Source organism: Syngnathoides biaculeatus, chromosome 20, assembly GCF_019802595.1.
Source record: "Syngnathoides biaculeatus isolate LvHL_M chromosome 20, ASM1980259v1, whole genome shotgun sequence".
Lineage (NCBI taxonomy): Eukaryota > Metazoa > Chordata > Actinopteri > Syngnathiformes > Syngnathidae > Syngnathoides > Syngnathoides biaculeatus.
In genome coordinates this window covers 14,884,746-14,911,036 of record NC_084659.1, presented here as the reverse complement: position 1 = coordinate 14,911,036, position 26,291 = coordinate 14,884,746, and the positions used below count along the sequence as shown (strand labels likewise).

Genomic DNA, 26,291 nt, shown 5'->3' with positions numbered 1-26,291 from the left:
GTTGTGTGTGTGTGAAGTCTGTTCGATTTCACGCCCGGGGCAACCTGCGAGGCATCACTAATCGATCGACGATGCTTAAAATACGCTGCCGTGTCCACCACTTGTTGGCCACAACAGGCAACCTGACGGAAATCGCGACTTTCACTGCACTCGTCCTCCGAAGCAATGGCGACATCCGTGAAGCTCAACACCGGTGCACAAATGCCCATCGTGGGCCTTGGGACGTGGAAAGTGAGTGGTCCGTTGCGAATGTTCTCGATCGAGAAGTTAATTTACTTTACTCTCTGGGTGTCGCCCCCCCCCCCCCAAACATGCACGACGGGAGAGGAGCGAGTCCATATAAACTTATTTTGACACGTTGTAGTATATTTTGGCGTTACTTTACTGTTGCATAAAGCGTCGGAAATAATCTGACTGAGAGTGAAATATTTAGTTTTTTTTTAATATTTGACCGTGGCTAATGCTAGCCAACACATTAATGGCGTGACGGCTTTTTGATGCTGGCAGATTCGCCACATTTATCCATCATATTTCACACCACGTGACGCTTCTAAATGTAGATATGGACGGTTGCGACGCACAACATAATACTGAGCATCTGTATATAACTGTACATTTTCTTTTTATTATTTGGTTTAAAAATCCCATTTTATACGCGTGAGGAGGTGTTAGCCAGCTAGCAATACAGGTCAAGTTGCAAGCAAAGTGTCGCAATTTGGTTTCATAATAGATTTCGTGACGTTTTGTTCATATGGTCGTTGAAGTGAAATAGATCACGTCGTCCTATTAGGGGAAAAAATATTTTTCGCAATTATTATGGAGGTTGAATATATTAATATTCTGTATGCATAGATACGTTGCTGTGAAGACGATAAATCAGAAAAGTGTCGAAAACGTAAGCGAGTTTAAAAAGTGGAACTCAAGAGAAGCACTATACACTGAAATGTTTCTTTTTTATTATTATATGCAAGCAGAAAAAAATGACTATAGCGCCCAACAAAGACACTAACTCTAGAAGTTACAATATTTATACGTATTAAACAATGTCATTTTTTAAAATTTATAAATTACGGGTTTTGAGCCTCAAAGTATTAACCCAACTGTTTAGCTTAGTACTGAAATGGATGAATTATTTTTACTATATTCTGAGATATAGCTCTGTGTGCATGTTTGTGTGTGTGTGTGTGTGTGTGTGTGTGTGTGTGTGTGTGTGTGTGTGTGTGTGTGTGTGTGTGTGTGTGTGTGTGTGTGTGTGTGTGTGTGAAGATTTTTGCATATAAAGTGAATGCTTTAATATTTTTTCCCTCCTTTATTCATCGCTGGAAAAACATTTTCTGCTCTTCCAGTAACACTCCAAGATGCCACAATCCTCAATAATATAAAGTATTAATTGGTGACAATTTTGGCTGAACTATTAATTGCAATAATATCGTCATATTGCTAATACGCGATATCCTAACTGCAGAGGCTGCTATTTAGGTGGTTAGAAAGTGCGCACTTAAAACCTGGCACACACTGCTGTGCATAATTTGGGAATTTTTCTTTTTTTTTTTTTTTTTTGTCACGAGAACTTGCGTCAAATCTCACACACTTGATTTTGTTTGCCTCGCTTTTTTTTATGCAAGTATGCAGTAGGTGTGCTACTTACTGTATTTGAAATAGATGTCTTTTTATTTTAAGTCATGCTTCAGTTGCCTTTATTTTGATAAGACTTGTGGAACAATTGCTTGGGATCGTAGTTTGTGATAGATTTAGTTTAAACCACCGTTGTCAAAATCACAGCCCGGGGGCCACATCTGGCCTGCCGCATGATTTTATGTGGCTCGCGGAGGCAAACCATGTTCATCAACTTCCATGATTTTATTTAATTTTTTTTTGTTCAAATCTGTACCAAAATTTAAAATTGTCCTATCATAAATGATAACGTTGAGATATTACAAGCAGTTTTGTGTTGCCAAACAATTGTTGAAAAACCCATGAAAGATTTTTATGGTTTCACAGCCATAACGGCCCTTGGAGGGGAAACCACAAGTACGACGTGGCCCGCGACAAAAATGAGTTTGACGCCCCTGGTTTAAGCTAAAAATATACAGGCAAATATTTTTTTAAAAAAACAGGGCAGGTCTCTTTTATTATTTGTGGCGGGGCTTGATTCCTTTCCCTCATAAATAATAGCTGTTTATGTATTTTGGTTTATACTTGGTTTGTTATTTCAATGAGTTTGATTTCTTCCTTCTTTTCAGACTGACAGTATACGTTAGAGTAAAATGTACTCTCTGTTGAAAGGGTTGTTTTTGTACTTGTTCAAAAATAAATATCCAATCATATTTCTTTTTAGTCCCCCCCTGGAAAAGTGACAGACGCCGTGAAGGCGGCCATTTCGGCAGGGTACAGGCACATCGACGGAGCTTTCGTGTACCAGAACGAGGTGGAGGTCGGCGACGGGATCCACGCCATGATTAACGAGGGCGTGGTCAAGCGCGAGGACCTTTTTATTGTCAGTAAGGTAAGAAGTTAAGTGTGTAAATATGCACCTCCCGGGCCACAAGAGCGTGGTAGGAGTCAACAAAGAAGCCCTAAAATGGTGGTTCAATTCCAGATAAAAGCGCTAACCTTGCAGTCAGATGGTATTGTGATGAAATTAGGTTCATGCCTGTTTGGAAGTATTCGTAATATTTTTTGTACTTTTAGCTGTGGTGCACTTTCCACGACAAGACCATGGTTAGGCAAGCTTGTGAGAAGACCCTGAGCGATCTCAAACTGGCCTATCTGGACCTCTATCTCATTCACTGGCCAATGGGATTCAAGGTAAGTGCTGCAAAGGGAAACTTACTGTTTGTCGTTCTAGATTTTTTTTTTTTTCTTTTCTCTAGTCGTGTTTGTAATTATACAGGCTGGCAGTGAACTGTTTCCTTTGGATGCCGAGGGCCAAACGATTCCTGATAACTCTGATTTCCTGCAGACATGGGAGGTGAGTTCGGAGTCTGCCGAAATAATTTTTAAAAGCTAATATGGGCAAATGAATGATTGGATTTCATTCACCCTATGCACGTTCAAGTAACAAAAGCGGAGTATCCGGTATGGAGCCCTGTGGAGCTCCTTAGATTACACAAATAGAAGGGGATCATTAAAAGGGAAATCCAGTCCTTTGCAAGAACAGTGTATCCAATAAGTCATATAACCTGTTATTATAACACCTCATTTTGACGATATGTGTTAAATCCTCTCTCATTTAATCGTGTTTTGAGAAGATTATCGACAATTACGAATTTTCATGGGTGCTTCCCTTTTTGCAAGTCAGATGACCTACATGTGCGGATGTACCGTCCCAGAAGAAATTCGCCGGACGCCGAAGCTAGGCCAAAGGCCTCCGCCGGACGCCGAAGCTAGGCCAAAGGCCTCCGCCGGACGCCGAAGCTAGGCCAAAGGCCTCCGCCGGACGCCGAAGCTAGGCCAAAGGCCTCCGCCGGACGCCGAAGCTAGGCCAAAGGCCTCCGCCGGACGCCGAAGCTAGGCCAAAGGCCTCCGCCGGACGCCGAAGCTAGGCCAAAGGCCTCCGCCGGACGCCGAAGCTAGGCCAAAGGCCTCCGCCGGACGCCGAAGCTAGGCCAAAGGCCTCCGCCGGACGCCGAAGCTAGGCCAAAGGCCTCCGCCGGACGCCGAAGCTAGGCCAAAGGCCTCCGCCGGACGCCGAAGCTAGGCCAAAGGCCTCCGCCGGACGCCGAAGCTAGGCCAAAGGCCTCCGCCGGACGCCGAAGCTAGGCCAAAGGCCTCCGCCGGACGCCGAAGCTAGGCCAAAGGCCTCCGCCGGACGCCGAAGCTAGGCCAAAGGCCTCCGCCGGACGCCGAAGCTAGGCCAAAGGCCTCCGCCGGACGCCGAAGCTAGGCCAAAGGCCTCCGCCGGACGCCGAAGCTAGGCCAAAGGCCTCCGCCGGACGCCGAAGCTAGGCCAAAGGCCTCCGCCGGACGCCGAAGCTAGGCCAAAGGCCTCCGCCGGACGCCGAAGCTAGGCCAAAGGCCTCCGCCGGACGCCGAAGCTAGGCCAAAGGCCTCCGCCGGACGCCGAAGCTAGGCCAAAGGCCTCGCCGGACGCCGAAGCTAGGCCAAAGGCCTCCGCCGGACGCCGAAGCTAGGCCAAAGGCCTCCGCCGGACGCCGAAGCTAGGCCAAAGGCCTCCGCCGGACGCCGAAGCTAGGCCAAAGGCCTCCGCCGGACGCCGAAGCTAGGCCAAAGGCCTCCGCCGGACGCCGAAGCTAGGCCAAAGGCCTCCGCCGGACGCCGAAGCTAGGCCAAAGGCCTCCGCCGGACGCCGAAGCTAGGCCAAAGGCCTCCGCCGGACGCCGAAGCTAGGCCAAAGGCCTCCGCCGGACGCCGAAGCTAGCCAAAGGCCTCCGCGGACGCCGAAGCTAGGCCAAGGCCTCCGCCGGACGCCGAAGCTAGGCCAAAGGCCTCCGCCGGACGCCGAAGCTAGGCCAAAGGCCTCCGCCGGACGCCGAAGCTAGGCCAAAGGCCTCCGCCGGACGCCGAAGCTAGGCCAAAGGCCTCCGCCGGACGCCGAAGCTAGGCCAAAGGCCTCCGCCGGACGCCGAAGCTAGGCCAAAGGCCTCCGCCGGACGCCGAAGCTAGGCCAAAGGCCTCCGCCGGACGCCGAAGCTAGGCCAAAGGCCCGCGAGCAGAGCTTCCAGGCGGCGGAGGCCGTTAGCCCCGGATGCCGGAGCTCCTTTGGCAGAGCCCTTTAGCCTAGCTTCAACGTCCGGGGTGGCCTTTAGCCAGGCTTCGGCGTCCGGAGTCTTTGTTGCAGCACGGTACTTCTCACGTCGGCACACGTAGGTCATGTGACTTGCGAAAATGGCGGCGCCCGTGAAAATTCGTAATTGTCTAAGTCTTCTCAAAACACTATTAAATGAGAGCGGATTTAACGTCACCTTGTCAAAATAGGGTACATATTACATAAACTATTGGATACACTGTTCATGCAAAGCAATGGATTTCCCCCTTTAAGTAAAAAATAAAAACTATAAATGTTTTTGTGTTTCAGGGGATGGAAGAACTGGTAGATGCCGGTCTAGTCAAAGCCATCGGCATCTCCAATTTCAACCGGGATCAGATTGAGCGTCTCCTCAACAAGCCGGGCCTCAAATACACGCCTGCTAATAACCAGGTTACACCAACACAAAAACAATATTTAAAAAAATATTTATTTCTTTTTTTATAAATATGGCAGTCATCGCAAAAAAATAAGACTTGAGGGGTAAAGTCTCGTGTTCCTCTCTTAAGAAGGGAAAACAAAAGATTTTCTAATTCCCGAGTTTGATGCGGTTTAGCCCTTAGGCTAGGCTAATAAGCTTAGGATGTTGTTTACCCTTTATCTCGAATTCATCTTGCAACATATTAAATTAAGCTGCCATTTTCCCCTCTGCCCTGTAACCATTGCACACAAACTCGCAGACAATGAGATCAGGAGCCGCGGAAATGCCAAATGTTTATTTTAGGTTCTTCCAGAAAGGTTGATGATTGTTTGACTGCAGTTGCGCGTTTACGCCTGTAGGTGGAGTGCCACCCGTTCCTGTGCCAGGAAAAGCTGATCGACTACTGCCACTCGAAGGGCATCTCGGTGACGGCTTACAGCCCCCTCGGCTCCCCTGACAGACCCTGGTAAGGTTCGCTTTACTGACGGCGATTCACTTATTGCGCATTTTATTAATTTTAGAGGTCATTCACCTACACAGCCCTGATGCAGTCGGCTTTATTGGCTGTTATGATTTTTAATATGCCATCGCTGAGTCACATTAGTTCAACAGGCTTGTTTTTTATAGCAGAAAAAAAAAACTTTACAGTGTATACAAAGAGGTCAACCCACAGTTGAGGTTTATGAAATAAAAATTAAAACAGATTTCAGACTAGCGCGTGGCAACATCTGCTCTGCTGCGTTGCAGGGCGAAACCGGACGACCCGTCGCTTTTGGAGCACCCCGACATCGTGGCCATCGCGGAGAAGTACAAAAAAACCACCGCTCAGGTACGGCGGTCGTGAAAGCTGAGCGTGGAAAAGTGTAGCGAGGGGGAGGAAAATTCACCATGGGTGTCAACGCAGGTCCTGATCCGCTTCCAAATCCAGAGAAATGTGGTCGTGATTCCGAAGTCAGTCACACCTCACCGCATCCAGGAGAATTTCAAGGTAGAGAACAGGAACCTTTTTTTTTTTTTTTAAATTATTATTATTATTATTTGCACACGATACCCACTCAGCATTTATATTTTGTTGATTTAAATGTTTGCAGGTGTTTGACTTTCAACTTAGCGACGAGGATATGAAGACCATATTGGGGTTCGATCGTAATTGGAGAGTCTGCCCGATTAAATCGTGAGTACACAGTAATTACAATGTATTAAGACTTTTTGTTGGCACGACTTTTTTTTCATACCTGATTTTTATTTTGTATTGCCCTCCAGGTGCGTGAAGCACAAGGATTACCCTTTCCACGTTGAATTCTGATGGCGGGGAAAATCTTCGCGTCTGCAAAAAGACGGACGACCGCTTACTTTTCTTTCGGGCACTAGTGGTTTGTTACTGTCCTTGTGTAAGGAAAGTCTTGAATTTTTTTGCAACCCCGATTTATTAAAAAAAAAAAAAAATTACTCAATCACAGCAGCTTCACAAAAAGCGACAAGGTTTACAATGCATCGATACGTTAATGCTATGCAGTTTTTTTTTTTTCTTCCTTCCGTGATACAAGCACTTCCTCTTATTTGCGAGTCATACGTGGCACTTGTGACTGCTGCCGCTGTGATTGCGTTGCCTCATTTGTTTTCACTTCTGCCGCCCGCGTGCAGAAGCCGCACGACACGGATGCGGCGTCCTTGGATGCTCTTAATGAGGACTGGGGGGTGGGGGGTGGGGGGGGGCAACTAAATGCACATTTCTTTGACTGGAATATGTTACAATAAAATAGTTGTGGTGCATATACTGCTTTTTTTCATATGTGATCATTTGTGTGAAATTAACTACTGTGCAACTAATTCGCAAAAAAAAAACTTGATTACCGTAATTTCCGGCCTACAAGCCGGAACTTTTTTCACACGCTTTCAAGCCTGCTGCTTATGCGGTGATGCGGCACTAGCGTTAGTGCACCGGGCTATAAGCGCTGATCTAAAAAAAAAAAAAAGAGAGAGAGAGAGACTGGATGGCTCATTGGCCACCAAAAGTGAAGTCGCCATCCGCCATCTTGATACTCCCAAAACGAGCATGTTGACCTGTGCAGCGACTAACTGCGTTGATCTAATCGTCAGTTGCGTGGCTGTGAGAAAACATTCCACAGGTAAGTTCAAAAGATTAACTTTGACACTGTTAAAGTTTTTGTAAATGCTTTTATTTTTTTTTTTTTTTTTTGATGAGCTTAGTTCACTCGAACAAAGTTTTTACAGTTGTTATTCACTGTTCACTCTCTGCTTCACCATTTATAGGCCGATTTTTCGCAAAAAAGCGCTGTAAATATTTTCCTGAATTTCATCAGTGGATAAGCAAGAAAACACTTTGTGAAATTTTTTATGAATTTTATAATACAGAAGTATTTGACTTTCAAATGCGAGGACACACATTTAAATGTTCTGTCTGAAATAGGATGTCGCAGAGACAACAAATGAACAATGTGTTGAGCATGTATTTTCCCATTGCGAGTCCTTATTTCCAAAAATATATCGAACTGATTGACTTAAAAATTCAAGGTTTTTATGACTAAAAATGCTGAGGTTTTTTTGCTATTTTGTGATGATAGTGCTTCACAATGTATTTTGGGAAAATTAACGTCACAGAAATCGGGCCCTAGGTAATATGGAAGGTTTCTTGTTCGTCTTTCCTTTGCGCTTAGCCTTTTTTTTTTTTTTTTTAAGCTTACCAAGTCCAAATCCTTCATATTACCAGAACAGAAAAAATGTCAAACTCACACGACCAGTTTTGATCCTACACGCCAAATTGAGGAAAAATATATATAATCCAACCTGTAATGACAGTCACGTTTTGGGAGTACCAAGAAGGCGGCCAACTGGCTTCAACCAATCGACGTAATGCTCTATGTATGCGCTATCCAGTCTTTTTTTCAGCGGTACACAGAGTTTAGAGTTTAACGCTAGTGAGGCGCTAAGGCTAGCACCAAGCTAGCGTTAAACTCTGTGTACCGAGGCTTATACCAGGTGCGCTCTGTAGGCCGGGAATTACGGTAATGACTATAAATCAAAGTAAAACTGAGCACGAATCAATTTTCTCAGCTATTGGATCCCATGCAGAACTACTTTTGGGGTCTTCCCAATATTAATATTCAGTATTAAGTGGATAGTCTTTGTGTTTTGATGCCCTGCAAGTAGAACAACAGCAAAGAAGGTTAACGCACACACAGGAACATGCCTCACGTCTTTCTTTCCACTTACCATAAAAAGGGGAAACATCGAAAGTTCTTGTTCAACCCGAGCAGGGTGTTCATGTCGTCTTCGTTCAGTGCAAAATCAAACACCTGGAGAAGGGGAAAAGTGGAAAGAGTTGAAGAGAGCGACTTATATCTTGTCCCCTTGCTCCGCTTTTAATTGACTGGAAACTAGGAACCTGTTGCGACAGAGATCTCCTTTACAACGGTGATCTATACATGTCATAATAATAATAATAAAATGTACCATAATTCCTGGCCTACAGAATGCACCTTGTTGCAACCCTCACTGAGTACATTTGTAAAGGAAATACCATTTACAGCTGTGGAAAAGCCGCAAGTGCCCACATTGAAACACGAGATTTACCAAGACTGTACACAAAGTTTAACATTAGCTCTAGTGCTGCGGTAAAGCTAGGGCTAATGCTAGTGCTGTAGTAAAGCTACCGCTAACAGGACCAGTTAAAATAAAACTTATCGCTAAATATCACTGAGACACACCATTAACAGCAGCAACACACTAGCACAGCGCTAATGCTAGGGCTGATGCTAACACTAGTGCTGTACTAAAGCTACTGCTAACAGGACCGGTTAAAATAAAACTTACCGATTTAAATATCACTGAGACACAGCAGCAACACACTAGCACAGCGCTAATGCTAGGGCTAACGCTATCGCCCTGCTAAAACTAGTGCTGCGCTAAAGCTACCGCTAACAGGCCAGGTTAAAATAAAACTTGCCAGTAAATATCACTGAGAAACGCCAGAAACACACCAGCAACACGCTTGCGCAGCACTAACAGGGCCGGTAAAAATCACTTCCTCGGCACATATATTCCACCCGGTCTCTCTTGGCTTTTCCGCTCGAGTGCCCCCTTGCGGCCATTAAAAAAAATGCCCAAATTAGCCACATCACCACATAAACCGCAGGGTTTAAAACGTGTAACAAAAAGTCACGGCTTTGTAGGCCGGAAATTATGGTATACATAAAAGTTCACTTTATATGCTACAAGGGGACCAACAAGGCCAGTTTGAGGCGACTGAAGGTCATACCAGGACCAAGGGCCAAAGTCAGATTAACCTCTCCTCTTCATGACCTCAATTAGCAAGGACTCCACTTTCAAAACGCAAACAGGTGTCTATGAGGTGCGTTTGTGGAATTTAGTTTTATCGTGAACTTGACAAGAATTAAACGCGGAACGTTATCGAGAAGGGCTGCAGTGGAACAGGCGAATCCATCAACCGTTTCACCCGTATTGTACCAAACATAACCCGGCTGTTTGCGGGAAGGAGGGGAAAACGCACGATTTTCCGCTGCGACAGAAACAAGTGGCCAACTTGACGTTTCTTGACGAATGCATTTGACATCATATTTGAAATCTAGATTTTTATCCAGACGGATACCCAAACAAACTCAATTGACAATACAGTCAGGGCTTATTCTTATGAAGTCAAAATCTCATTTTTTTTATCTGACTGCTCGCAGCGGTATGACTAATTTATTTACAAGTTACTTTTGATAAATATCGTAACACACTTATTCATATTGCAAAAACAAAATGAAAATTTATATTGGCAATATTCGCGTCTACACTTGTCTTAACTGCTGCTTAACTGTGATGATATAAAATGGAGCATTATTTGAAATTCAACAAGATGAACTATCAGAAACTAAATATGAAAGTTTTTCCAAAATTACCCGTAACGATATGTTTTATGGTATCCCTTGATGGGTTTTTTTTTTTTTTTTATACCTGGAAGTTCTCCCTGATCCGATGGGGTTTCACCGACTTGGCGACGACAGTCACGTTCCTCTGAATGTGGAACCTGACGAGAACCTGGCGGCAATGACGCGCCGCGTTACGGAAGCGAGTCGGCATCATTTGCAGTTCAGTACAACAGTTACAAAAATCTGTTAGTTTTTAAGCTTTAAATATGGATATGAGGACGCAGTAGCGTGTATTTTTTATTTTTTTGCTCCTGTTCGCCATTTTTGTTTTCACCATTCCGATTGCAGGAGGTGGGCGTGTTACCTGGGCCGGCGTCTTTGAGTACTTGCTTGCAATTTTCTTGACGTTTTGCTCATCCAAGAGTGAAGGATCACCGGAAAATGCCCTTTGTGAGTAAAAAAAAAATTAATTAAATAAATAAATGAAATTATTTTAGGGCGTGTGTAGTCACAAGATTCTGGAGTGAGAACGAATGGCTAAATTGGTTCGAGCTGGAACATTTTCCGGAAAATTGAGTGTTAACGTGCGTGTAGCAGTAGTTTTATTTTGGCTTCAGACACATACAGTGCCTTGTGAAAGTGTTCGGCCCCCTTGAACTTATCAACCTTTCGCCACATTTCAGGCTTCAAACATAAAAAAGATGTAAAATTTGGTAACTTTTTTTAAATCAAGAATCAACGACAGGTGGGACACAATCGTGGAGTTTATCGGATATGTTATACTTTTTTCAACAAATAAAAACCTGAAAAACGGGGCGTGCAATATTATTCGGCCCCTTTACGTCCAGTGCAGCAAACTCACTCCAGATGTACGGTGAGGATCTCTGAATGGTCCACTGTTGACTGGTGATGATAAATAGAATCCACCTGCATCTCATCAAGTCTCCGTACAAATGCACCTGCTCTGCGGTAGTCTCAGAGTTCTGTTTAAAGTGCAGAGAGCATCACGAAGACCAAGGAACAAACTAGGCAAGTCCGAGATACTGTTGTGGAGAAGTTTAAACCTGGATTTGGATACAAAAAGACTTCCCAAGCTTTAAACATCTCAAGGAGCACTGTGCAAGCATCCATCCATTCTCTACCGCTTCTCCGGGTCGGGTCACAGGGGAAGTAGCTTGAGCAGGGCTACCCAGACTTACTTTTCCCCAGCCACTTCTTCCAGGTCTTCCGGAGGGATCCCGAGGTGTTCCCAGGCCAGCCGAGAGACATAGTCTCTCCGGCGTGTCCCGAGTCGTCCCCGGGATCTCTTTCCGGTGAGACGTGCCCGGAACACCTCACCAGGGAGGTGTCCGGATCAGATGCCCTAGCCACCTCATCTGGCTCCTCCCAATGCGGACCTTGAGCCCCTCAGGACGCCAATCAGTCGTACACTGCACATATGTGGTCTTCATGGAAGAGTGGCAAGAAGAAAGCCAGAAAAAGTCCAGTTTAAAGTTTCCCACAAGCCATCTGGGAGACGCACCGAACAAGAAGGTGGAAGAAGAAGAAGGTGCTGTGGTCAGATGAAACCAAAATCCAACAGGATATGCAAAAGACCTGAGACTGGGACGGAGATTTGTCTTCAAACAAGGCAATGATCCAAAACCTAAAACCAAATCTACAATGGAAAAGTCTACAAATAAACTGATCCAGGTGTTAGAATGGCCAAGTCAAAGTCCAGACCTGAATCCAATTGAGAATCTGTGGGCAGAGCTGAAGACTGCTGTTCAGAAACACTCTCCGTCCAACCTCAATTAGCTCGAGCTGTTTTGCGGGGAAGAACGGGAAAGAATTTCAGTCTCTCGACGTGCAAAACTGATAGAGACACGCCCCAAGCGATTGGCGGCTGTAATTGCAGCAAAAAGTGGCGCTACGAAGTATTCATGCAAAGGGGGCCCAATAATATTGCAGGCCCCACTTTTCAGGTTTTTATTTGTTAAAACAAAAGTTTAAAACATCCAATACATTTCGTTCCACTTCATGATTGTGTCCTACTGGTTGTTGATTCTTGAAATTTTTTTTTTTAATTGTATATCTTTATGGTTGAAGCCTGAAATGTGGCGAAAGGTTGAAAAGGTCAAGGGGGCCGAATACTTTCACAAGGCACTGTATTTCAAAACCACAAAATTGCCATTATTACACTGCGATACCGTATAATATGCAACTTAAAGGTCAAGTGTCATCCCTATAAACATTCTAAAATAGATCTTGAAATGGAAAATACTTATAACATTCACACTGTGGGAGACGAATACGCCCCTTCTGACACAGAAGCTCTTTTCGAAAAAGAGAACATCTCACAGCCGAGGGACGTGTCCGGGGAAATATTATTGTTTCGAGCCATACTTAGATGATATGCGCGCCTCAATGCACGATCTATCTTCGCGCGAAGGTGATAAAAACAACGGCGACCGACGATGACGCCGCGAACAAACCTCCTCCCCGTTCGATCCACTTCGGCTGCAGAGATGAACCACCGCAGCCCGGCACAGCGACGAGCCACCCCGGCCGCCCGGCTCGGCCTTGTCGACAAGGCCAAGGCGGCCGCAAGGTTGGTGGCGATTCTTAAGGCCTGCGGAGGCCGTCTTTCAGCGGCTGCTGCACGGAAGCCTTCCGATGCACATTTAGCACCCCTGATTTACGGATTACGCCCACCCTCAGGGCGGAACCCTATAAAGTCCTTTGCACCTGCGCAATCCATTTTTCACAACGAACCGGATCTTTTGCAAAAGCATGAAGGATAAATCCATCTTCCCGAGTGTTTGAGCAATATGCAACAATGCAACGAGCCGGCATTTTGGCTAACACGAAGGAACAACGAGCTACCTTCCTGCGGGTAAAACTAATAGAAAGAAACAAATCCGCTACTGCCTCCGTCACTTCCTGCTTCTTGTCGAAAACAAATCCCCCGAGAGGATTTTCATGGTGGGAGTTACAAAAAGCCGTATACGCCAAAGCCATGTTTTGTGGTGAAAAAACGCACGGGTCCATATCGGCTGCCGTTTTTTCATTAATAACATACTAAAAATCAGCCATTTCATGACACTTGACCTTGAGGTTTTGCTGTAGTCGACATTGCGTCTTACCAAGGTCTGTCGGGGGATCCTAGAGGACTGTAAGCCGTGATCAAGATGTCCTTTGAATGACAGTAATTGATCAGCTTCTCCTGGATCAGGAACGGGTGGCACTCGATCTACAAACCCAGTTGGAACGTGGTCCAGTGCAACTTTAATTGCATGGATTCTTTAATCGGGCTCGTTAACTACCTGGTTGATGGCCGGTTTGTACTTGAGACCCGGCTTTTTGAGAATGGCTTCGATTTGGTGCTTGTTGAAGTTGGACACGCCGATACCCTTGACCAAGCCGGCATCGACCAGGTTCTCCATGGCCTGTGAGACAGTGCCAGATATAGTCCCGCATCACACCTCTTCAGTCATCGGCGCTCTGGACCCAGCCGCTTACGTTACCTCCCAAGTGTCGAGGAAGCTGCTGCCGTCAGGGATGACCTGCTCGCACTCGTCCAGGGGAAAGAGCTCATCCCCCGCCTAAAAAAAAAGTGGCCAAACAGGAAGTTCTTTTTTTCCCAATTCTGAATTGGACCAATCATGAATGGATTTTGCGGGAAAGGATTGCAAACCTTGACGCCCATCGGGAAGTGAATCAGGTACAGGTCCAGGTAGTCCAGTCCGAGGTCACCGAGAGTCTTCTCACAAGCCTTCCGCACGAGGGACGGTAGATGGAAGGTGCACCATAACTGCATTGGCGAATGGGATCGATGGGATGGACGATTGCATCCAATCAGATTGCCGGGATATCTTTGCACTTGGTTACTATCTTGATCCCCAATTCTTCGATTTATAGTTCTTGTACACAATGGCCGTGGAGGTTTACCTTACTAACAATGAATAGCTCCTCCCTGTCCACCTCGCCTCGCTCGACCGCGGTTTGAATCCCGGCGCCAACTTCCCGCTCATTCTGATAGACGTACGCGGTGTCGATGTGCCGATAGCCGGTCCGGATTGCCACTTCCACCGCCTCCGTGACCGTCCCTCCGTCGGCCTGGCGCCAGAAGGTGATGAAGTGAGAAAGAACATTTTAAGTATTGTTGCGGAGGCCAGGTAAAAATGTTTCACAGGGGGTGGAGTCTGAAGATAGGATTGGCCAATCAAAACAATTTCATTTCTTATCCCAGAATCCTTGGGGATCATTTTTCGCAGGTAAATCCCACTCCCTGCCGGCACTGGGGCTGGACCCAAGTCAGTGTTCAACTTAAATAAAACCCTCTGCTCATTTTTTTGGGGGGGGATAATTTACAACATTGGTCTCAAACATGCAGGCTGCGGGCCATTTGCGGCCCGCAAGGTGATATTTTGCGGCCCCCACCTTATTATGAAAGTATAATGGTAGTGCGGCTCTTGAGGTTTATATGGATGGCACTCTTACGGCGTTGTGTGTGGAGTAGACCGATCGCGACGGGGTAGATGGCTGTCGGGCGTGCGATGTCGACCGAGTTTGACGCAAGCGGAGAACCAAATTTTCAATGAGAAAAGTATGGCAGCGTTGCCAAGGAGATTTTTTGTTGAAGTTTTACACACAAGTTGTAACCACCAGCGTCCTTCATCTTTTGTGTTTTTAAAAAAAAAAATGTTTGAGAAGATGGAATTATTTAATTTCTAATTTTAATTCCATGTGGGCTGAGGCTGGGGCACCCCAGGCTCAGCCAGACCCCACCTCCAGGGACCCCAAGTTACATTGACTTTGAGACCCCTGATTTACAAGTTCGCCCTCCAAATGTGGAAATTACACATTTCCACGTTGCTTACAGACGCAATTTATTTATTTGATACAAATACAAATCATTAAAAAACAGGAGCATTACAATTAATCCTGCTTGTGGCTAAAATAGAATCAACTCATTTTAAAGGAGCCATGACTGCCCTCGTGTTGAAAAAAATACATAAATGATGCAAAAGCAACCCTCAGTATTGAGTAAATATGAAATATTGTGGATAATAAGACCTACTTTCCACGTCCCGAGTCCCACAAAAGGCATCTTTGCGCCGTTGTTGAGCGTAACGGCAGGAATCTCTGCGATCTTCTCCCCTTTCATGTCGACAAAAATGAAAAATTGAAATTAAAGCAAGTGCGAGAAGGTGAAGAACTAAAATTGCACTCATGAGCGTTGCTATATGTCGACCAGAGAAGGCGGAGATCTTTTTTTTAAAAAAAAAAAAAAGGGGGGGGGGCTAGGGGGGGGTCGGAAATTAAACAGTCACTTAAGAGCATGATGTCTGTGACGATTATGGAGTGTAACGCTGTTCAGGCAAAGCTAATGCTACAATATATACAATATGGATCCGCTTTTATTGATTTTTCAGCGTGGGGATTCATTTGCGGCAGTTTTCAATCGAGCGTGATGTTTCCGCAGCACACCCGTGACCCGAATGAGAATAAGCGGCGTATGGAATATTAACGGTGTGCATTACACGGAATGTTGTTTTCCATAGCGTGTCGCAAACATTCCTTTGCGTTCATTATTTTCATTTTTTTTTTTTTTTTTTTTTTTTTTTTTTTGGAATGAGGTCCATGGGGTCGAAATCGCTCTGCATAATAGGATGTTTCGCGTTTTAAGTCGGTGACGACACGTATTGTTCCCCTCTGGGTTCGCCATCTGGGTCGAGGCCGGTCCCGTCTCACCCTTTCGTCTTGGTGCGTTCGCCCTCGCAATTTACCGTGAATATCAACGCGGTGAACATGCGCTGGCGGTTCCGGGTCCAGGCCGCAAAGTTGATTGTCAACGCTTAAAGGGCCTCATGGGTCCAGACCTAACGTGGACCTCATATCGACAGAAGGCAATTGTGGAAATTCCTCAACCATAAAGAAATAATAATAGTTGTAAAAATAAATAAGGACTTTTAAGATATGAATCCCTGTAGTCATATTTTTCAGGGACGAGAATGATGACATTTTTTTATAAAACCGTTCAATGGTGACCTCTGGTTACTTCTAACAATGTAAATACAGGGCAATCATAACATTTTGAAAACTTAAAATATGAGTCCAAAGAAACCAAAATAAGAGCGATTAAAAATGTTTGATCTCCGGGGCCAGTGCTACAGATACAGTGAAGAAAATAAGTATTTGAACCCCTTGCTATATTGCAAGTTCTCCCACTTAGAGATCATGGAGGGGTCTGAAATTTTCATCGGAGGTACTGTGAAAGAGTATCTAAAAAGAAAAATCTAGAATCTCAATGTATGGTTTTTCTTAATGATTTATTTGTGTGATACAGCTGCAAATAAGTATTTGAACACCTGTCTATCAGATGGAATTCTGCCCTCAAAGACGGCTTTTAAAAGTCCACCTCCATTCCATGTAATATCCTGAATCAGATGCATCTGGGTGAGGTCGGTAGCTGGATAAAGACACCTGTCCACCCCGTACAATCGGTAAGACTGAAACTTGTAACATGGCCAAGACCAAAGAGCTGTCCAAAGACACCAGAGAGAAAATTGTACAAATCTACGAAACGAGGTCCACTGTTGTCCACAATTATTAGAAAACAGAAGAAGCTAAACATGACGGTCAATCTCCATCGGAGTGGAGCCCCCGTGCAAGATATCACCTCGTGGGGTCTAGAATCCCCAGGACTATACGACAGGACTTAGTCAATGACCTGAAAAGAGCTGGGACCACCGTTTCCAAGGTGACTGTTGCTAATACGTAATGGTTTGAAATCATGCATGGCACGGAAGGTTCCTTCCCCTGCTTAAACCAGAACATGTCAAGGCCAGTCTTAAGTTTGCCAATGACCATTTGGATGATAGAGAGGAGTCTGGGGAGAAAGATTTGATACCAAAATTGAACTTTTTGGTCATAATTCCACTAACTGTGTTTGGAGGAAGACGAATGATGAGTTCCATCCCAAGAACACCGTCCCTACTGTGAAGCATGGGGGTGGTAGCATCATGCTTTGGGGGTGTTTTTCTGCACATGGGACAGGACGACTGCGATTGTGAGTGAGATTTTGGGGAACAACCCCTTTCCCTCAGTTAGAGCGTTGAAGATGGGTCTTGGTGGGTCTTTCAACATGACAATGACCCGAAGCACACAGCTAGGAAAACCAAGGAGTGGCTCCGTCAGAAGCAGATCAAGGTTGTGGCGTGGCCTAGCCAGTCTCCAGACCTAAACCCAATCGAAAATCTTTGGAGGGAGCGGAAACTCCATGTTTCTCAGCGACAGCCCAGAAACCTGTGACAACCCAGAGATCTGCCTGGAGGAGTGGGCCAAAATCCCTCCTGCAGTGTGTGCAAAGCTGGTGAACGACTACAGGAAACATTTGACCTCTGTAATTACAAACAAAGGCTACTGTACCAAATATTAACATTGGTTTTCTCAGGTGTTCAAATACTTATTTGCAGCTGTATCACACAAATCATTTAAAAAAAAAAAGTGATTTCTGGATTTTTCTTTTTAGATTATCTCTCTCACAGTGGCGTTTCCGACCCCTCCATGATTTCTAAGTGGGAGAACTTGCAATATAGCAAGGGGTTCAAATACTTATTTTCTTCACTGTATAATTTTCAAGAAATTTACGTCCACCTTACCTTTGCGTTTCCTAGTTTGGATATGCTCCTGGTCAATTTTTTTGCTCCTCGGCGTCCATAATTGATCATATCGGAACACAGAGCGCAGTGAATTCAACTTTCGTCACAACAAACTGCCACACAATATGTATCGCAACTTTTTTCTTTTTAATTCCATTTTCAAACGTCATCCGGTCGATCAACACAAACTCGTAAAAGTGCAGACATTTCGAAAATGATGATTCCATCGGCACCGTCGATAAATAATAGGCAACACGAAGAGCAAAAGGTGCCAAATATTGCACATGATCAGCTTGAGGTTTTTGTTTTGTTTTTTTTAACATGAAAATAGTGAACTCCCAAAACATCTCCATCATAATATAACAGAAGTGCTTTTTTTTTTTGTTTGTTTTGTTTTTAAAAATCAAATATTCAGTCCTGGCTTCTTCTCACAAAAAAAAATAATAATAATAGTAACCATCTTTTTAACTGTTCCTCCAACCTGTTCCCTGCTTTCACAATATCTGTGAACATCATGATCCAAGGGGATTCAGGTCTAACCTCGTCTGTCAGCTTGTCTGTTACTACCGCAAACAGGAAGGGGCTCAGCGCGGATCCCTGATGCAGTCCCACCTCTACCTTAAATTCTTCTGTCACACTTACGGCACACCTCACCGCTGTTCTGCTGCCCTCATACATGTCCTGTACTACTCTAACATATTTCTCCGCCACACCAGACTTCTGCATGCAGTACCGCAGTTCCTCTCTTGGTACTCTGCCTTGGGCTTTCTTTAGATCCACGAACACACAATGTAGCTCCTTCTGACCTTCTCCGTACTTTTCCACGAGCATCCTCAAGGCAAATAGTGCATCTGTGGTACTCTTTCTAGGTATGAAACCAGACTGTCGCTCGCAGATACCTCTGTCCTGAGTCTAGCCTCCATTACGCTTTCCCATAACTTCATTGTGTGGCTCATCACCACCTGCTGTATATTCTCTACTTCTAAACCAACTCCTCAGGAAGGCATCAAATCTCCGCGGTTCATTTCATGGGACTGTTATTGTTCGTCGTCTTAAAAAAAAATGGGGACTAGCAGACTTTTGTACGGAAGGTGTCTGGTGTTCTATGTGACGGAAGAGTCTTTGCTCGGGTGAAGGGCAAAGTTTATAAAACAGTGGATTGGAGACGGTGGCCCTGAAGAAACAACAGGAAGCAGAACTGGAGGTGGCAGAAATGAAGCTAGTGAGGTTCTCGCTTGGTGTGACCAGGTTGGATAGGATTAGAAACGAGCTCATGAGGGGAACAGCCAAAGTTGGATGTTTTGGGGACAAGGTTCGAGAGAACAGACTTCGATGGTTTGGACATGTTCGGAGGCGAGAGAGTTAGCATGTTGGTAGAAGGGTGCTGAGGATGGAGCTGTCAGGGAGAGGAAGACCAAAGAAAAGGTTGATGGATGTTGTGAGGGAAGACATGAGGACAGTGGGTGTTAAGAGAAGAGGATGGAGAGATAGGCTTAGATGGAAAACGATGAGACGCGACAAGCCGAAAGAAAAAAACGAAGTAATACACCAGTGCAGCTTGTTGCAAGCCAAGAATCCGCGCGCCCATTGCCGATTCCTGAGTAAACAAGCCGACCTCAATGGAAGTGACCTCATCCCCGCTTTGTTCCTCGAGTACAAATCTCATATTGAAAGCCACGTGATAAATTAGCATTCAATTTCAAAATGAAAACAACCCCCCCCCCCCCCGTTTACCCCCCTTCAGGAGCAGTCCGTGAAGGTGGTCACCATGTTGCCCCGCCTTTGCGTCACCGTCCTGCAGTGCTGCTTGACCGAGCGCTGGAATCTTCCGTCGCTCCTGGAAGTGTGCGCGTTGAAGGAGAACATCTTCTCCAAGTCCTCGAACATGTCATCAAACAGTCCCCCGCCTCCCCCCCCTCCCCCCCTGAAGGGCGGCCTCTGTTGGTTTCCCGCCGCCTCCCGGAAGAACCTCTTCTGGTGGGCTTGATGGTGGGAGTGGAAGTGCTGCTGCTGCTGCTGACCGAAAAGGTCAAAGTCCTTGAAAATGTCGTGGAAGTTGAACGACTGATAGTGCTCCCGGAAGTTGTACTCGCCGCCGCCGCCGCCGGGAGACGACGGGCCGTGGCCGAAGCGGTCGTAGTCTCGCCGTCTCTTGTCGTCCGATAAAGTCTCGTACGCTGTGATGATAACACGGAGAAATTATTTGTTTCGAATTTGATTACTTTTATACGGTACAAATAGTTAAATGGTGCTCATTCGGTGTCACTCGACATCTTTTGAACATTAAAATTCCGCAGTCTATGAAATTGCACAACAATTTGTAAAGATGCGGCGGCACGGTGGGTCAGCTGGTGAAGCGTCGGCCTCACAGTTCTGAGGACCAGGGTTCGATCCCGGTGTGACTGTCTGAGCGCTCCCGGTCCTGCAAAGTCTCTTTGTGAGTATTGCGCATGCGCAGAAATTTTGTTTTTTTTATTGTATTTTGGCAAATATGGACGTCTTAGAAAGACGAACACAGCGATCGTACATCCATCCGTCCGTTTTCTTCACCGCTCATCCTCACGGGGGTCGCAGGGAGAGCTGGAGCCTATCCAAGCTGTCAACAGGCAGGAGGCGGGGTACACCTGGAACTGGTCGCCAGCCAATCGCAGGGCATATGAAGACAGACAACGGTCGCACCTAGGGGCAATTTAGAGTGTCCAATTAATGTTGCAAGTTTTTGGGATGTGGGAGGAAACCGGAGTGCCCGGAGGAAACCCACGCAAGCACGGGGAGAACATGCAAACTCCACACAGGCGGGTCCGGAATTGAACCCGGGACCTCAGAACTGTGAGGCACTTGCTTTACCAACTGATCCACCGTTCCACCCGAACATACACATATGCGTATATCTTTTTTTTTTTAAAATCAACTTTTGTTTTAAGGTTAGGGTTAAGTTAAAACATATTTTAGCTCCCTCTATGTAGGGAGATGTAGGGGTGTGTAGACTTTGTATGTTCTCCCTGTGCCCACGCAGGTTTTCTCCGGTTTCCTCCCACATCCCCAAAAACATGCAACATTAATTACACACTCTAAATTGCCCCAAGGTGTGATTGTGAGTGCAGCTGTTTGTCTCAATGTGCTCTGTGATTGGCTGCCGACCAGTTCCGGGTGTACCCCGCTTCCTGCCAGTTCACAGCTGGGATGGGTTCCAGCACTCCTCGCGACCCTCGTGAGGATAAGCACCAAAGAAAATGGATGAATCAATGGATTATGCCACTGCCACCTTGAGGTTATGAGAATGGTGTTCATTTTCATTCCAATCCGTCACCGCCACCTAGTAGTTATGGAAAAGGTGTCGCGGGTGCGACTATTTGTCTCTATGTGCCCTGCGATTGGCTCGTGACCAGTTCCAGGTGTACCCCGCCTCCTGCCCGTTACGCTCCAGCACTCCCCGCGACGCTTGTGAGAATAAGCAGCTAAGAAAATGGATTATGCCACTGCCACCTAGTAGTTATGAAAAATGTGTAGCGAGTGCGACTATTTGTCTCTATGTGCCCTGCAGTTGGCTGGCAACCAGTTCGGGTCGTACCCCGCCTCCTGCGCGTTGACAGCTGGGATAGGCTCCAGCACTCCCCGCGACCCTCGTGAGGATAAGCATGTAAGAAAATGGATGGTTGGATGCAAATATGTAAGCAAACCACTTTGTAGAATTGTGACGTGACACCAAGTTTCTCCAGAACATTCTCTGCGTTTGTAAAATCCCTTACCCTCGGCGACCTCTCTGAACTTGGCCTCGGCGTCCCAGTCCTTGTTTCGGTCCGGATGGTACTTGAGCGCCAGCTTGTGGAAGGCCTTCTTGATCTGGCGCTCCGTGGCGTCTCTGGGCACCCCCAGGATGTCGTAGTAGTCCTTCTTGGCCAGGATGAACTCGGAGATGAGCAGGATGTGAAGGGCGAGGAGCAACACGCACTGCACCGTGGCCATGACCGCTTTCGGGGCTTCTTTTCTTGGGCACCTTCGGCGGATGTTGACAAACTTTTGTTCACGACGCGTCACACTGAAACCACACTTACAAACGATGTCGCGAATAAAACATGATTTCAGACTAGTTATAACCAGCGTTCATAACACGTCACATTAGAACAACACTTACAAATGATGTAACTAATGGGACACGTTTTATGATGAGATAGTCAACAGTTTACGGTTACAGACTCGAGAAAATAACTCGCCATTTTGAGCGGTTCGCTGGTCTGTTTAATATTTGAACTGAATTAGGATATAAATTGCGTAAAGTGAAGCTTACCCGAGTCAACAAAAGAGGCCGGTGACGCCGCTGACAGGTCCAGCTGATGCGAAACCGCAAGCGAACGTTTGTTGACGAAATGCATTCCTGAGTCCAGCACCACGACTCGAAACGCGATTGGTCCACTCCTCTGCCGCCGTGACTCGGAGCTCTGTGATTGGCGGAAACAATCCACGTGGCGTAACGGAACGAGAAATCAAGAGGGATCACTTTGTGTACTTCCGGTTTCGCCTCAAGGGCGTTTTTTTTCTCAAGGGACGTGGGGGAGAGAGCGATGCGAACGGCGTGTTCCAAAAGCAATTAGTTATTTACCAATTGCTCCAAAATACAGATATGATTGGAAATTTCTCAGTTTCCTTGAGTTAAAAACAACCATTTTTTTACACCCATACTTTGGCATGGAGCTTCATTGAAACAACCTGTTGCATTTCCTAATAGAAAAAAAATGCAGAAATTTAACAAAATAATAATATAGTAATTCTACTTAATGAGCGGAAAGGCAGTTAATATTTTTTATATTATATATAATGTTGTTTTGCCCCTTAGAATTAAAGCTCTGCATAAACGTCTTCTCTTCCTAATCCATTGATATATGACCTGAAAGTTGTGGGCGGCGTTGCCACGGAGACGCAATCAAAAGGAAGTGTATACATTCACATGAACCCAAAAGAAAAAGACACTAATTTTCTTACAGTTTATGAAAAATCGAACAATATCAATGAATATATTGGTTTTTTTTCCACCATATTTCTTTTGAAAACAAACAAATTAGGTGCATTTTTTCATTTTATCAGCAGCTACTTTTAAGACAAGATTTTTTTAATTACTATTTACCGACAGTCCTCCCTGTTGAATTCAGTGCCTTGTCGTGAATTCACCCTTCACAATACATGCAATTTCTTGTTTATACACAAAAGATACTTTTGTTTCATGCATGAAACATGTTTTCGTTGTTCAGACGTGATTTATTTTGGCGTAAAAAACGCCTTACTATACATGATCGTTTTTTTTGTAAAAAACGCCTGACTATACATGGTCGTTTTTTCGCCAAAAAACGCCTTACTATACATGGGTGTTTTTTTCGCAAAAAAACGCCTGACTATAAATGGTGGTTTTTTTGCAAAAAAACGCCTTACTATACATGGTGGTTTTTTCGCAAAAAAACGCCTTACTATACATGGTCGTTTTTTGCGAAGAAAACGCCTTACTATACATGGTGGTTTTTTTCGCAAAAAAACGTCTTACTCTACATGGGCGTTTTTTTCGCAAAAAAACACCTTACGATACATGGTCGTTTTTTCACAAAAAACGCTTTACTATACATAGTCTTTTTTCGCAAAAAACGCCTTACTATACATGGTCTTTTTTTCGCAAAAAAACGCCTTACTGTACATGGTGGTTTTTTTCGCAAAAAAACGTCTTACTATACATGGTCATTTTTTCGCAAAAAAACGTCTTACTCTACATGGGCGTTTTTTTTGCAAAAAAACACCTTACGATACATGGGTGTTTTTTCGCAAAAAACGACTTACTATACATGGTCTTTTTTTCGCAAAAAACGCCTTACTATACATGGTCTTTTTTTCGCAAAAAACGCCTTACTGTACATGGTCGGTTTTTGCGAAAAAACGCCTTACTATACATGGTCGTTTTTTCGCAAAAAAACGCCTTACGATACATGGGTGTTTTTTCGCAAAAAACGACTTACTATACATGGTCTTTTTTTCGGAAAAAACGCCTTACTATACATGGTCGTTTTTTCGCAAAAAAACGCCTTACGATACATGGGTGTTTTTTCGCAAAAAACGACTTACTATACATGGTCTTTTTTTCGGAAAAAACGCCTTACTATACATGGTCGTTTTTTCGCAAAAAAACGCCTTACGATACATGGGTGTTTTTTCGCAAAAAACGCCTTACTATACATGGTCGTTTTTTCGCAAAAAAACGCCTTACGATACATGGGTGTTTTTTCGCAAAAAACGACTTACTATACATGGTCGTTTTTTCGCAAAAAACGCCTTACTATACATGGGTGTTTTTTTCGCAAAAAAACGCCTTACTATACATGGTCGTTTTTTCGCAAAAAAACGCCTTACTATACATGGTGTTTTTTTCGCAAAAAACGCCTTACTATACATGGTCGTTTTTTCGCAAAAAACGCCTTACTATACATGGGTGTTTTTTCGCAAAAAAACGCCTTACTATACATGGTGGTTTTTTCGCAAAAAACGCCTTACTTTACATGGTCGTTTTTTCGCAAAAAAACGCCTTACGATACATGGGTGTTTTTTCGCAAAAAAACGCCTTACTCTACATGGGTGTTTTCGCAAAAAACGACTTACTATACATGGTCTTTTTTTCGGAAAAAACGCCTTACTATACATGGTCGGTTTTTCGGAAAAAAACGCTCTTACTATACATGGTCGTTTTTTCCGCAAAAAAACGTCCTTATATATCATGGTCGTTTTTTTGGCGAAAAAACGCCTTACTATACATGGGTGTTTTTTTCGCAAAAAAACGCCTTACTATACTGGTGGGTTTTTTCGCAAAAAAACGTCTTACTATACTGGTCGTTTTTGGCGAACAAAGCCTTAGTACTATACACTGGTGGTTTTTTTTCGCAAAAAACGCCTTACTATACATGGTCGTTTTTCCGCAAAAAAACGCCTTACTATACATGGTCGTTTTTTCACAAAAAAACGCCTTACTATACATGGTCGTTTTTTCACAAAAAAACGCCTTACTATACATGGTCGTTTTTCCACAAAAAAACGCCTTACTATACATGGGTGTTTTTTCGCAAAAAACGCCTTACTATACATGGGTGTTTTTTCGCAAAAAACGCCTACATACATGGGTGTTTTTTTCGCAAAAAAGCCTTACTATACATGGTCGTTTTTTTCGCAAAAAACGCCTTCCTATACCTGGTCGTTTTTTTTTTCCAAAAAAAGTCTTACTATTATGGGTCGTTTTTTTCGCAAAAAACGCCTTACTATACATGGGTGTTTTTTTCGCAAAAAAACGCCTGACGATACATGGGTGTTTTTTCGCAAAAAAACGCCTTACTATACATGTGTGTTTTTTCGCAAAAAAACGCCTTACTATACATGGTTTTTTTTCGCAAAAAAACCTCCTTTACTATACAGGTCGTTTTTTTCGAGAAAAAAAAACGCCTTACAATACGTGGTCGTTTTTTCGCAAAAAACGCCTTACTATACATGGTGGTTTTTTCGCAAAAAAACTCCTGACTATACATGGTCGTTTTTTCGCAAAAAACGCCTAACTATGCATGGTGGTTTTTTCGCAAAAAACGCCTTACTATACATGGTCGTTTTTTGCGAAAAAAACGCCTGACTATACATGGTCGTTTTTTTGCAAAAAAACGCCTTTCTATACATGGTCGTTTTTTCGCAAAAAAACGCCTTACTATACATGGGTGTTTTTTTCGCAAAAAAACGCCTTACGATACATGGGTGTTTTTTCGCAAAAAAACGCCTTACTATACATGGTGGTTTTTTTCGCAAAAAAACGCCTTACTATACATGGTGTTTTTTCGCAAAAAAACCTCTTACTATACATGGTCGTTTTTTCGCAAAAAACGCCTTACTATACATGGGTGTTTTTTTCGCAAAAAAACGCCTGACGATACATGGGTGTTTTTTCGCAAAAAAACGCCTTACTATACATGGGTGTTTTCGCAAAAAACGACTTACTATACATGGTCTTTTTTTCGCAAAAAACGCCTTACTATACATGGTCTTTTTTTCGCAAAAAACGCCTTCTGTACATGGTGGTTTTTTTCGCAAAAAAACGCCTTACTATACATGGTCGTTTTTTCGCAAAAAACGCCTTACTATACATGGTCGTTTTTTCGCGCAAAAACGCCTTACTATACATGGGTGTTTTTTTCGGAAAAAAAACGCCTTACTATACATGGTGGTTTTTTCGCCAAAAAACGCCTTACTATACATGGGGGTTTTTTCGCAAAAAACGTCTTACTATACATGGTCGTTTTTTTCGCAAAAAAGGCCTTATTATACATGGGTGTTTTTTCGCAAAAAACGCCTTACTATACATGGTCGTTTTTTCGCAAAAAACGCCTTACTATACATGGTCGTTTTTTTCGCAAAAAACGCCTTACTATACATGGGTGTTTTTTGCAAAAAACGCCTTACTATACATGGTCGTTTTTTCGCAAAATAAAGCCTTTCTATACATGGTCGTTTTTTCGCAAAAAAACGCCTTACTATACATGGTGTTTTTTCGCAAA

The 26,291-nt window shown here is 44.3% G+C and overlaps 3 protein-coding genes across 5 annotated transcripts; 1 reads left to right on the top strand and 2 right to left on the bottom strand.

Annotated features, from left to right (window-relative positions):
• The first annotated feature begins 57 nt into the window (after nucleotides 1–57).
• On the top strand, nucleotides 58–6,893 carry LOC133493587 (aldo-keto reductase family 1 member B1-like). The gene is made up of 10 exons (XM_061807100.1): nucleotides 58–231; nucleotides 2,339–2,506; nucleotides 2,692–2,808; nucleotides 2,894–2,971; nucleotides 5,039–5,161; nucleotides 5,549–5,655; nucleotides 5,937–6,018; nucleotides 6,094–6,177; nucleotides 6,281–6,363; nucleotides 6,453–6,893. The coding sequence occupies exons 1-10, from the start codon at nucleotides 166–168 to the stop codon at nucleotides 6,493–6,495; spliced, it is 951 nt and encodes a 316-aa protein (XP_061663084.1). The 5' UTR covers nucleotides 58–165; the 3' UTR covers nucleotides 6,496–6,893.
• On the bottom strand, nucleotides 6,888–15,203 carry LOC133493588 (aldo-keto reductase family 1 member B1-like). Its single transcript, XM_061807101.1, has 10 exons — nucleotides 15,147–15,203; nucleotides 14,015–14,182; nucleotides 13,761–13,877; nucleotides 13,591–13,668; nucleotides 13,390–13,512; nucleotides 13,210–13,316; nucleotides 10,449–10,530; nucleotides 10,170–10,253; nucleotides 8,424–8,506; nucleotides 6,888–8,350 (listed from the first exon to the last, which is right to left on the bottom strand). The coding sequence occupies exons 1-10, from the start codon at nucleotides 15,174–15,176 to the stop codon at nucleotides 8,308–8,310; spliced, it is 915 nt and encodes a 304-aa protein (XP_061663085.1). The 5' UTR covers nucleotides 15,177–15,203; the 3' UTR covers nucleotides 6,888–8,307.
• Nucleotides 15,204–17,866: 2,663 nt separating this feature from the next.
• Nucleotides 17,867–22,109, bottom strand: LOC133493883 (dnaJ homolog subfamily B member 9-like). Of its 3 annotated transcripts, none has more exons than XM_061807836.1 (3): nucleotides 22,019–22,109; nucleotides 21,480–21,780; nucleotides 17,867–19,907 (listed from the first exon to the last, which is right to left on the bottom strand). In XM_061807836.1, exons 2-3 carry the CDS (start codon nucleotides 21,694–21,696, stop codon nucleotides 19,471–19,473), a joined length of 654 nt encoding a protein of 217 aa, XP_061663820.1. In that variant the 5' UTR covers nucleotides 21,697–21,780; nucleotides 22,019–22,109; the 3' UTR covers nucleotides 17,867–19,470. The 3 variants fall into 3 exon arrangements, with proteins under 3 accessions (XP_061663820.1, XP_061663821.1, XP_061663822.1); XM_061807837.1 differs by having other exon boundaries at nucleotides 21,480–21,769; nucleotides 22,019–22,105; XM_061807838.1 differs by having other exon boundaries at nucleotides 21,480–21,727; nucleotides 22,019–22,095.
• Nucleotides 22,110–26,291: the final 4,182 nt, after the last annotated feature.